At 49.6% G+C, this 12,259-nt stretch overlaps 1 protein-coding gene across 1 annotated transcript in view; it reads left to right on the top strand.

Annotated features, from left to right (window-relative positions):
- SHANK3 (SH3 and multiple ankyrin repeat domains 3) overlaps positions 1–12,259 on the top strand; it is a gene marked incomplete at its 5' end in the record, with an annotated part of 356,878 nt that overhangs the window by 225,714 nt on the left and 118,905 nt on the right. The window contains 1 exon segment of the mRNA XM_082310842.1: positions 12,075–12,150. Coding sequence (XP_082166968.1) covers positions 12,075–12,150 — 76 coding nt within the window.

Raw genomic sequence — 12,259 nt, 5'->3', positions numbered from 1 at the left:
TTCTTTCCAGATTCGCCTTCCCTTAACATTTCTGATAACAGAACACTTCGTACTGTTTTGACCACTTAGCAACAAAAACCATACGTGTATCATGAGTAGTTTAGTGGTCAGGTTTAGGTACTACAGGTGTTCTGGGCAGGTTCTGAACATCCACGTTCCTTAAAGTGACGGATATAAGAGTATTAAGGTCAAGCAGGGTGTATCAAGGAACAGCACAAAGTACCGAGCTTTCCCGTGCCAGTTATGTATGAACCTCTTATCAATGCCTTGGCACTCTTAGCCCATTTATCTCCCTTGCGCTATGTCTCCAAGGAGTAAGGATGTGGTCGTCTTAAAGCACTCTTAGGCTGACGTTTGAACTGTTCAGAATGCAAGGGAATTTGAAATACAAAAAAAGCAGTTGCTTAAAGTGGTTTTTCCTGGACTGATTTGTTTAGGTCTGCAAAAGACAAAAAAAATCTGTAGCATACTTAGTTTAAAACAAAACAAAACAAACAAAAAAACCCCAACACAACACACAAAAAAAAAAAAAAAACCAAAACGAAAACCAAAACAACCATGTCATTGATATTTGGCTGACTGCAGAAAAAATTTGGGCTCAGCAGAAAAGTTGTATTGACGTTTCAGAGCATAAAGAACAAGAGATTCCCTGGAACAAAGACTTGCACTGCTGTTCCTCGTAGCCTGGGAGGAGAGGAGGTGCTGGCTGCAGGCTCTAAAGGGAATAATTCCGAGTTCTGCATCTCTCTTGCTTCAGCACAGCACTAGTCTGCCCATGGTGGACCTGGGCTTATCTGTACCGTATTCTGGAACTCTTGAAAGAAGTTAGTCCTTTTCACTGTCATCTGGATGCGTGACTGCTGGCTGGTTGGTGTTTCAGCTCTGGTATCTCTGCTGGTCTGTTGATGCTATGCAAGTTGCTGTAGTTAGTGTCTTCTGATCATTTTTGTTTCAGGCTGGTTTATGTTTTATTCATTTCCAGCACTGTTTGATATTAGCTCAGACAGTGAGTTAGTATTTCTGTCTTTTTTTAAGCAACTGTATCATTGGTAGGAGGACATGGTATAGATGGACTTGGCAGTGATAGGTTAACGGTTGGGCTCAATGATCTTAAGGGTCTTTTCCAACCTTAACGATTCTATGATTCTATGATTATTAGTTGCTAGTATCTTCTGGTACTCTTCATTTGTGCTGTGCACTTCCCCTTGTTTCAGTACCTCAACAGTCTTAAAAGAAATGGAGACAAATCCTTTCTATATCTAGTTCCCTGCTTTTCTCAGTTAACTTTCTCATTTCTTATCTTCTGGATCTTGCAAGAAGTGTTTGTCCAGCTTCAGGCTGCTGGGCAGCTGGGGAATGGTATGCTCTTCATCAGGTGCCCGTCCTCAGAGCTGGCTGCACAGTCTGAATCCCAACATGTGTGTACGTGAAAATGCCCTTCAAGTTTGCTCCGGGAAGCTTTTTGGTTCAGGCAGCTCAGGTTCAAATTAGAGGGGTCTGAGTCTGGAGGCCTTCAGTAGTGCTTGTCTTGCCATTGACCACACCGGGAACCCGGGTAGCGTGGGTGGCCCTGCTGGGGACGGTGTCTCACTGTTCAGCGTCGGGCATTGGTTAAGGTTAAGTTTCTCTTGGGCAACCTGGATCTGCGCTATAACTTTGTAATTGGTTTGTGATACATGCTCCGAAGGTAAAACACGACACAGCATTGCTGTTATGTTCCAGGTGATCCATTTGAGTAACAGCAAAATGAGTGACCTAATCAAATTGTTAAATGATCAAGTTCTTATTGGCTTTTACATGTACCTCAAGATCGGTGTCAATCTTTCATGCCATAACTGCAAGAGTCGTCCCCACTCATCCTTTAAACACTTGCCACTGACTCGGCTTTCTTCTGCTCCTCAGTTACTTGCTCTGTGTTCCAGGACTTAGTGAAAATGTTGTTCTGGAGAGATCACCAGTGAGATCCTTAAAAGATCCTGGCTAAGAACTCTTACCTAGAACTGCTAATTTTAAGGTACTCATCTCTCATAGAATCACAGAATCGTTAAGGCTGGAAAGGACTCTCAGATCATCGAGTCCAACCGTTAACCAAACTGCCAGGTCCACCTCCAAACCCTGTCCCTAAGCACTGCATCCACACGTTTTTTGAATACTTCCAGGGACTGTGATGGCACCCCTGCCCTGGGCAGCCTGTGCCAGGGCCTGACCACTCTCTCCGTGAAGAAATTTTTCCTAATATCTAATCTAAATCTCCCCGGCACAACTTGAGCCCATTTTCCCTTGTCCTATCGCTTGTTACTTGGGAGAAGAGACTGATCCCCACCTGGCTACAGCCTCCTTTCAGGCAGTTGTAGAGAGCGTTACATACTTGTTGTTCAGCATCTCCTGTAGTTACCACTAGAATAAAAACTACATAGTCAGTAGGCATCATCTTTTCTATGTGTGAGAGAAAAAAAGAAGTCTTGCTTAAAGAGTTTAGCCTTAACTGCATTATTTTTCATTATTATAATAGACAAGCACCACTGCCAGGATATAAAGACCCGGTAAGTCTGGGGTTTTTGGTTGGGTTTGTTTTGTTGGGTTTTTTTTTTTTTTTTAATCTTGCAAATTAGTGAAAACTAGAATAAAGCAGTAATTTATTGACTCTTCCTCATTTGAAAACTTTTTTAGGGGGAAGTCCACTAGATGTCCTACAAGTCTTTGAAGTAGTCAACAACCACTGGGACGAGGATTGATACAGTGCACCAGCACTTTCAAAAAGCTGTTAAGTAGGCTTTCTCAAAGTCTGCTTTAAAAAAAAAAAAAACAACTGGTTGAAAGATAAGAAGCAAAGGATAGAAATAAGCAGGCGGGTTCTACAGCAGGTGGAGATTGCCAGTGGTGGGCCACAAGACTGTTTGCAGATGAGGACAGACTGAATTAAAGAGAGGCAAGTGTGGGGAGACTGTCAGGAGAATACAATGGGAGCCTGAGAAAGTATGGGGAAGTTCAGTGACTTATTGTTTGTCTAAACGTGAGAATTAAGGGACAGGCAATGAAATTAAGCAGCAAGCTTAACTCCACCAAATGAACTATTTGCACACAGCGTGCAATTGTGGATCTCGTTGCCCCAGTTAGTGCAGATTAAAGGCTCCAAAAGGGAGGTGAGGCAAACCCATGGAGGTTGTGTTCCTCAGGTTTAGTAGAGTCATGATTCAGGTACTCCCGCTGCTGAGGGGAAAAAAACAAAGCCTTTGCTAGCACACTCTTTGTTCAGAGCATCTGCACTGACCACTGCTGTTTGCCAGCATGCAAAGCCTCCCCAAAACCACACTCCTGAAAGGTCTTCCTCCAGAGCCTTCCCGTCTGGGAATTTTAAGTCACTGTGGAGAATGGGAGCACCCCAATCTTTGCTGCTGGTCCCAAAGACAGCGGGTCTGGTGCCAAGGACTAAGCCAAAGAACAAGGGTCGTAACTGTTCCAGGTCTTTATCAGCACCCTGAGTGAGGAGGCCTGATGAAACCTTTCCACTGACTTCCTTCTGCACCGTGTTCTTGGCACACAATGAAGCAGCAACATGTTATTGATCGTTAGCAGGCTTAAGGTTCCCTCCACACCCGCTTTTCGTATTACGACTCCAGTTGCCATATCATCAGTATTTTTGTTTCTTGTTGCTGAATCCTAGAGTAATGGCCAGTCTTTTGCTAAGCCAGATCTAGAAGAGATCATTAATGATGGCTTTTTGGCCCCTCGGCTGTCATGCTTACGACTCAAGGACCTCTCTCTGTCCATTGCTCTCCTGCTCCTTCTGCAGCAGGAGTGTAATGTTTGAGGATCGACAGACAGAAACACAAATGATCCTCCCCAGACTTGCTCTGGTTGAAATTCCTGCACTGCTTGCAGTGTCACCATGCTCAGTGGCCCAGTGGGTACCCGTGTCTCCAGAATCTCCATTCTCTGTAGCTGGCACCAAGTTCCAGGTTGGTTGTGCTGTCAGCGGGTTTCCTAGCTTGGCAATGAGCTTTTGCAGGGGACAGGTCTCACTTGCCAGCTTCTTCTCTTTACTCTTCGTGATCCCCTCTCTTGGCTGGGTGTTGGGACAGCACCCTTCAAAGAGCAGCTTGTCACAGGGGCGTGATTTCCTCATGGGAAGACTGCTCTCCATTCTCTGTGGGGTCTACTGAATATCATTTCAGGGCTTCTTCAGCAGGATGTCGGATTTCTTGCATTTTTGCACACTCTGAGCAGTATGAACATATGTGCTCTTGGATGTCTGTCACCATATAGCTTCTGTTACAGTGACCCTGTCCATCAGTGAGGTCATAACAGACCCTGCTACGGCCATCTGGCACTTCCCTACCCCTGCTAAAGCCTCTAAAAATAGACCTAGGGCCAGAATCCAAGAAGGATCTTGAATTCCCATTATGTACCTTACTTTGACTCTGATGGTCCTGACTGCCACTTGAAGGTCTAGTTAAGCTAAGCCTTTAGGTCAGAACTCAAGAAAATAAGATACTGTGGGCAAAAGAGCATACTCCAGAGGCGTTCCTATTTTTGCATTTTGCCAGATGACCAGACGCACTCATTTATAAGGTATGCCACCCTCAGATAGCTTGGCTGTATCAGCATCCATGTACTCTGTGAACTCCAGAAAGGGCATTACAGGCTTTGGTTAACGTGGATGGCTCCTGTCCCTGGAGGGGAAAGTGGTCTGGAGGGAGGTGACGTGTGCCAGGCGGCGGGTGGAGACGTGGCCAAGTAACCCAGCCTGTCAGTACTAAAGGTGTTTGCGTGAGTCTTCACGCTCGGGTAGGGTCCTTGTGCTTCCCAGTCCCCCATTTGCTGTGTGTGGTCCGGGGTCAGGAACCCAAACCAACCCGCGCCGGGTTATGGCTCTGAGGCTCCTGCTGCTGGCCTTCTGGACAGCAGGGAGGTGGCGTTGCTCAGGTCCCCGTCTGTCCTAGCACGGAGGTGCTGGTGCAAGACTGGCAGGCTTTACCCTAGGATTTGGCTGTGGAAACCATTGGCACAAATGATCTTCCCTGGAGGTAACTAGCAGCTTGTGGGAGTTCCTGATCCTCATAGACTTGCTTTATATCTATTTAAAAAAAACCCAACCAAACAAAACAACAAACCAGAAGAAGAAAATCCGTACTGGGATTGTGTTGTCGTGGTGCTGCGGAGGAGTTGTGGGCCTCTCCCGAGGGACACGTCCTGCTGGTGAGTTCATGGGGCAGCGTCTCCAGGGTGAGCGGTTTGCCTGGGGAGCTGCAGCTGGTGCCTCCCCCGCCGCGCGGGAGGCTGCGGGTGAGGACTGCCTGCCCCGAGCTCCTCGGCGCCGCGCGGGAGGAAGGCGAGGTTGGACAGAGTCTCCTCCCTGCGGGCTTAGGGCTTAGTCGGAAACAACTATAGCTGCCTGGATGGCGCTTCTGGAAATACCTTTGTTGCAGAAATGTGGGTAAATCCACACGGAATAGCTGTGGAGACCTTCTGCTGAACATAACCTCCCAGGTCCTGCTCTGCTACGTTTGCTGGTTTGGCGTCGTGGCTTTAACTGGTCTCCCTGTTCCTCTCAGGCTGACAGCCTGGCTGTTAAGTCCCCGTGAGAGGTAATGCACAGATGCTGCTCTCTGACTCATAGTTATTTGAGAGTAGACTTTCATTTTATTTGCTGTTTTTTTCAGTTACAGATAAGCTAAAAACTCTAACAAGCATAATTGTATTGCAAGTATAACTCATAAATTAAGGGCAAGAGGGACTGATAGAATCGCCTCTGTGCATTCACGTAACGCAGGCCAAAGTTTCACCAAATGTAATACATCTTGTATGTAAATTGGTGTATGAAACTAAGAATGATAGAGCAAGGCTTCTGAAAGTATTCACTCTCAGAGAAAAGTTGTATTTAAACTTCATAGGATAAAGACCAGTCATGGGGAAAGCATAAATTAGTTAACCATTCTGCATAAAATACAGTAATACCACAAATCACTAAGCAAATACATTCCTGGGCTTTTCTCTGTTTTCAGTCGGCAGATCCAGGTACCCCAGGGACATGAATTAGTTCATTCTCCTGGCAGCCCTGTGAGAAGGGAAGAGTCATACTTCAAGGGTTTCCATGCTTGCTTGCACTTGAAATAAGGCTCAGAGCTGCGGCACGCAGAGCCCCTGCCTAAACTCCCACTCCCGCGCACCGAGCTCCCGCTGCTGCCCTGGGAGCACTGGGCAGCGGTCGCTGCCGCTGGCGACAGAGGTGATGCACTCCCGTGTCTTACCTGCTCTGGCTCCTTCTCTGTGTGGAGGAGTATCAGGCTTCTCGGGCACTGCGTGTCCATCTGTTGTCGTCGTCCCAGCATAGTTCAGCATTTCTTCTGAAATAATTCCCTTTCTCTTCATCACCAGCGCTCTGAGGCCGCCCCAGCCAGATTGGCTGCCTGGCACAGAGCCTGGAAGAGGCTTTAATTGTGGTGGCATCTGCTCATCAGCCTACTCCGAGTCAGGTGCTCGAGAGCACGGTTTGGGACGCGTGGGTGAAATCCACAATGGGCAGCAGTGCTCTGGCTGCCCGCGCCGGGGGGGCTGCAGCGCTTCGCTTGCTCCAGGCCTGAGACGCTGCTTCTCGGACATGCTGTGGCACCACAGCTCTGCCACCGAAACCCTCCCCGGCTTTGGAGGGTTCTTCTGCCTGCTGTCACAGTGCTGGCTGTACCTGCAGAGCAGCACAGCTCTCCCTTGGCACTGAGAATAGCGTCAGCCAGGCTTGTGGTCCAGCCGCTGCAAGAGGATGAGACTACCCACCACTTGTCTTCGCGGAGAGCATAAGCTGAATGTGACGTCTCTTCCAGGGTGATGAGGCAGTTCACAAAGCAATGAATCAGTACTCCCGTAAGGGATCGCTGAAACTGAGACAGGGCATCTGCGAGCCTCCCCCGTGGATGTGTTGGCACAAGAAGCATCCATGTACTTGAGAAGGCACAAATATGGACCCCAGCCTTCTCCGTTCCTGAGACCGCATCTCCTCTGATTTGCGTGTTACTGCTTTTAGTTGGCATTTCAACTTAGGATCTATTTTAAACCCTTTTTCTTGACTAGCACAGTTTCTAACTGGTATCTCCCTTCCTCAATTCTGTCTCTGCCTGATGGCTCTATGGCTTGCCGTGACCTTGACCTCTCAGGTGGTTTAATGTAGCTCTTGGGTGATAACTGTAATGTCCCTGCTGCTGCATCGAATGGTGAAAGAGATCGGTTTCCAACAAATGAGTTGTGATTCTCCACCCAGTGCAGGCATCTGCGTTGCGCTGGCCCAAAGGGCGTGCAGCCCGTGACCATCAGGGAAGGTGCTTGTTGGGGCACGCTGGCGGCAAGGGCCGGTCCTTTCTGTGTCTGGCATGGAGTACTTCTGCCTGCTCACCTCTGAGGGTGCCTGCTGTTAAGGTGCTTGTTGTGATGCAGGAGCAGTTGGTCAAAAATAGATGATGAAAGAGAAGTTGCTGCCAGTAATTAGAGGTACATGAGTCTTGCATTTAATAAGATTAAATTGAATTACATTAAATTCTAACTAGTATTTAGAAATGTAATTCCAACATTCTGTAGAAACAAAAAGGTATGTTTTCACATTCCAAAAGAGTTGTTTTTTCTGCTTGCAACTCAGTGTGGGTGCCTGAGAGAAGAGAGGATGGGGACAGTCCAGGTGCTGGAGGATGGATGGGAATGGCACCCAAGCTTCGTGTCAGCCCGCCCTGGCCCAGCAGGGCTCTCTGTCCCGTCAGTTTGCCTGAGAGCTGCTGCTTTCCCAGGACCTTTTCTCTGGCATGTCCAGACTGCTCTTGGTCAGCCATGGGATGTTAATATGCCTGTATTTTTATCTAATGTATTAGGCAGACTTACCTAGAAAGAATTGCATTTTAAAAACTTTACAAAAGCACTTTACGGACAGTGTGTATAGCAGCTTGAGTACAGCCTGCGCCTGTCCACATGCTCCTCCTGGTTTCCAGGCCGCAGTTTTCCAGCATTCTGTATTCCCTGTTCTTGTTTCCCTGCTTGCGCCTGTCCTTTGCGGGCTGCCTGTGCTGCTGCGCGCGTCCGGATGAGGCCCTGCCACCCCGTGGGCACAGCCCGTCCCACCGGGCTGCCCTGGTGTCCTCTTGCTCCTTCTTCTCTAAATATAGAGCCTCCCTCTCCACACCTCTCTCCAAGTGATTCGCTCCTCTCCATCCATCAGCCTCGGTCCCTGGTGCCTCCGTGACGGCTCCATTAAACACGCGCTCGGCAGCAGCTATATTTAGGAGTCAGGAAGAGAACGAGCCTTTGGGCTGCGGACAGCCCATAAATCCAGCTCCCGTCACCAAATCACCACTCTTTTATCTGGAATGAGATCGATAGAGGTGTTTGCAGATGAGGTACACGTGTCCGTACGTGCATGGAGGGAGGCAGGGGATGAAGAGGAGGAGGCAGAGTAGGGTGGAGAGGAGGGAGGAGAAGGGACTGAAGCACAGGCGCGTGGGGCTGGGGGAAGCGGGACTTCCTGAAGGCAGGAGCGAGGGGAGAGGCGAGGCAGGAGGAGGGGAGCCTGCCTGAACGGGGCTTGCTGTGCCGCAGCAGCAGCGCGCTCCCTCCCTCGCAGGGGTCTAAGGGGACGGTGGATGTCTCTCACTGAAGAGTGTCTTCGCAGGCCGTGAGGCGGAGAGGGTGGATGTGCTCACCGTCACTGTCGTGACCCGCTCAGGCTGCGCCATGCCAGTGCCTCCACAGGAGCCCTCCTTCCTTCCCTCTCCCACTTTGCCCCTCCCGCTTTTTGTACACCTGTGTCAAGTTGTAGAGAGTTGTGGGTGCCAGATGGTTTACCGGCACGACACACAAGACTTGTCCTGATGATTTAGGTATATTTTAGGCCTCTGCTGTCTCTCCTCGCTCCTCAGTGGAAAGCACGGTGGGATCCCAGCTGTGTGCATGGCATGCAGGCAAAAGCGGAGCGGGAGGTTGCTCCCTGCTGCCGTTGTCTGGGCGCTCCCGCAGCAGCGGGGAAGGAGCCGGTGCATGGTGCAGGTGCTTCCCCGGCAGCACGTCGGCCCCCCTTGAGAACACGTGGTGCCTGCTTTTCCTTATGGCTGCAGCATGCTTCGGTTGTGCTGCCGAGGGTAGGGTCTGGTATCCCCGCCTGACTCCACAGAGGATGCTGAGCAAGGTGAGGAGCTGCCTCAGATGATCCAGGCGAAAGGGTTATCTCCTTTAACTCTTTGCGGCATGTTGCTGTGCTGTGCAGTCCTTAACATCTCCGTTTCTTGGCGTAGTGTGTCTTTTTGCCAGTAAGATTAATTCCTTCGTTCTTTGAGACAGTCTTTCCCGGGACCACAGGGATGGGACTTGGTGGACGACCACCTAATCGGAAGATTCACGGGGAGCCATCAGGCTCCAAGAAACCTCCCTCTGGATTAGGTAAACACATTAGGTGATGCACAGCGGCGAGGCCGGAATAGCACGTTGGATCACCAGGGACTGCTCCCTGCGCGGTGACATCCCCTAAATGCTCCTAAGCCGTGGCACCGCGCGGGCTGGGCTGCACCTCACGTAGCGCGCGGCACCCTTGTCCTCGCCGTCTGCTTGGGCTTTCTGGGGCTGCTGTGCACTCGCTTCTTTTTGGGGGGATTGCCAGAGCACCTGCATTAATCTCTGGGATGCTGCATGTCCCGTGCCGTCCGGTCTCACCGTTTTGATCACGTGCCCCTCGGTAAAAAAAATTTTTGATCACGCACTCCCTGTACACATATATTTACTTATGAATTATATACCTGTACTACTCTGCTTATATACTATGTGCACTGTAAAGCACATGCAAAAATGTAGAATAAAAATAGTGAGATAAAGATAGAATAAACACAGTTTTGAAATATTTTAAAATTTTATTAATGGTACCAAAAAAAAACCCATTTTCTTTCCGCACCCCAGTGGATTGCCTTGGGCCCCACTTTGAGACCGCTGCCGCAGGAGGCTGCCTGAGGTGGCAAGGAGAGCCAGAACCGCGTCGTGTGGGGCGTTATTCTGGAGAGACCAGGTGCCAGGATGCTAGGGCTGCTCTTCAGCACTTCCGAGAAAAAAAGGAAAGAGCTAAATAAAAAACCCCAAACATGCAAGAGGAGCAGAAAAACAAGAATTGGGGCGGGGACGGGGGGACGGGGGACACGACCAAAGCTGTGTTTTCAATAGTATAAACAAGTACTATATTTGGTGATTTTATTTGTAAACTTTGGTAAAGTTAATTGTTCTGTCAACCTTGCCAATAGTAAGCATGTTTTGCATGTGAAATGGAGGTGCGTGCTGAGGGTGAGGTTCCCCAAGAGCAGGACGCCTGTGCTGAAGTGCCTACCCGTACCCCCCGCAGAGGTGCCTTTGGGATCGGAGGGGCTACAGCCAGGTCTCTGGAAGCGGTGTCCGGCAGCGGAGGGCAGCCAGTGCCTGTTAGGGACGCGTGAGAGGCAGGACCGCGCGTTGGCGGGGTGACGTGGCTGCTGCTGCCACCTCAAGGGCTGTCGCCTGTCCCCAGGGTGGGAAACTGGTGTTGTGTCTGCTGTGGCAGCATTCCCCTCTGCCAGCAGCCACGGTTTCATGTGATCGTGAGACCGGGATGAAAGGTTTGAAAGTGCACCCTGTCCTGAGCTTCAAACGAAGTTCGTTGGCTCAACAGTGCTGTAATAACGGTCAGCGCTGCCCCTCTGCTTTTGCAGCCCCTTCCCACTGGCTGGTGATGTTCTGAATTCCAACGCAGGTAAAAACAAATGTTTGGTTTGTGTTGTTACTGCTTTGGGTGCAAACGGTTTATGTCCCCACTGAAGAAAAAAGGTGAGTCTCATCTATACTTTGCTCTTTATTTCCTCTCTTATTCATCCCCTTGATTCGTTCCTTCGCCCTGACAGCCCTACTTAGCATGCTTAAAGACCAGCCGTATTTAAACCAGACCAACAGCCTCCCTGGTGCTGTAGCCAGTAGTGCAGGGAGCGGCACTGGGGGCTTCACAGGCAAGTGGTGACAAGGTAGAGGAGTGGAGTTCCCTGGTGGCTTGGAGTCCCATCACCCTGCTGTAGCCATGGCTGAGTTGGTTCGATGTAACGTACTCAGTCGGGTTAGTGCGAGGACCCAGTTGCTTTCTGCAGGGTGAGTCTAATGTGCTAAGCCTGGGTCATGCAATAAATTCATTTTTGGTAGTGTGATGCAAATTCCTTCTGTCCTAGGAGAATGGTAGCTTAAATTCTTCTCCATCTCCCTGTCATGTCTCCTCTTAAGCCATTAGCTGCAGACCATATTTCGGATGTCTGCAGTGGCATCTCTGTCCACTTCGCCATGAGTCAGGCTGCCTTCCTTCAGCATCCAGCAGCCTGGAGACCCTGGCATCTTTTTTGTTGTTGGCTTCACAGATCAGGCTGGCAGGTTCTCTGGCTTTTTCACGCTTCTGAGGCAGGCGAGTAGACTCCTGAGTTGTTACACCCTAAAGGGGAGATTTGATCCAACAAGTATGGCCTGAAAAGCCCTGACTTGGCCAAAGCGCTGTTGGGGATGGTGCCGGAGTTAATAGGTGAGTGGTAGCAGAAGTCTCTCTGGGTTCCCGGCTTTCCTTCCTCATAACTCCTGTGCACCTGGAGGGCTCGGTGACCACCAGGTGAGAAGGAAGGCTAGCCAGAACTATTACCATCTTTTCTGTGGGGATCGCATCCCTCTGCCTTGAGACGTGCAAGACGTGGCCAAACAGAAGGGGAAGGAATCTGGCTGCTGCCTTGGGACGTGGAGTGTGTGTTTGCCTTACTGGCGGTGAGTCTCCTCTTTGGCTCTGCCTTGGAGTCTTGGTGAAACTGGACGCCTTGATGTGTTTAGAAGCTCTAGTGAAGAGGTCTTACATTCACAGAGCCGTTTGTGTGCATATGGGACTGTACACAAGCATGCATGGGACTGATCACATTGACACGTGTCTGCACACAGATTATTACTTGTTTGTTAATAAATGCTTGCATGAAAGCAGGATTCGCCCTGTTCGTATACACGTAGGGGAAGCAGAGACAACGGAGAAGTGTTCCTTAACTCTCAGCTTTGATGTGTCTTTTTTCTTGTAGAAACCAGAGAAGACAGAACAAAGCGTCTCTTCCGACATTATACTGTGGGCTCTTACGACAATTTCACCTCTCACAGGTAAGCGTCGGCATCTTTGCTTTGTGATTATGAGGAGGTTCATTTTCATGGAAGAAGTACCTCCTTTTCCTGACAGAGCAGTATACGTTGTTGTCATTTCACAGGAAGG

Source organism: Platalea leucorodia, assembly GCF_965183815.1.
Source record: "Platalea leucorodia genome assembly, chromosome: 4".
NCBI classification, from domain to species: domain Eukaryota; kingdom Metazoa; phylum Chordata; class Aves; order Pelecaniformes; family Threskiornithidae; genus Platalea; species Platalea leucorodia.
Note: the sequence above shows the minus strand (reverse complement) of the source record. Positions and strands in the feature narration are given on the sequence as shown.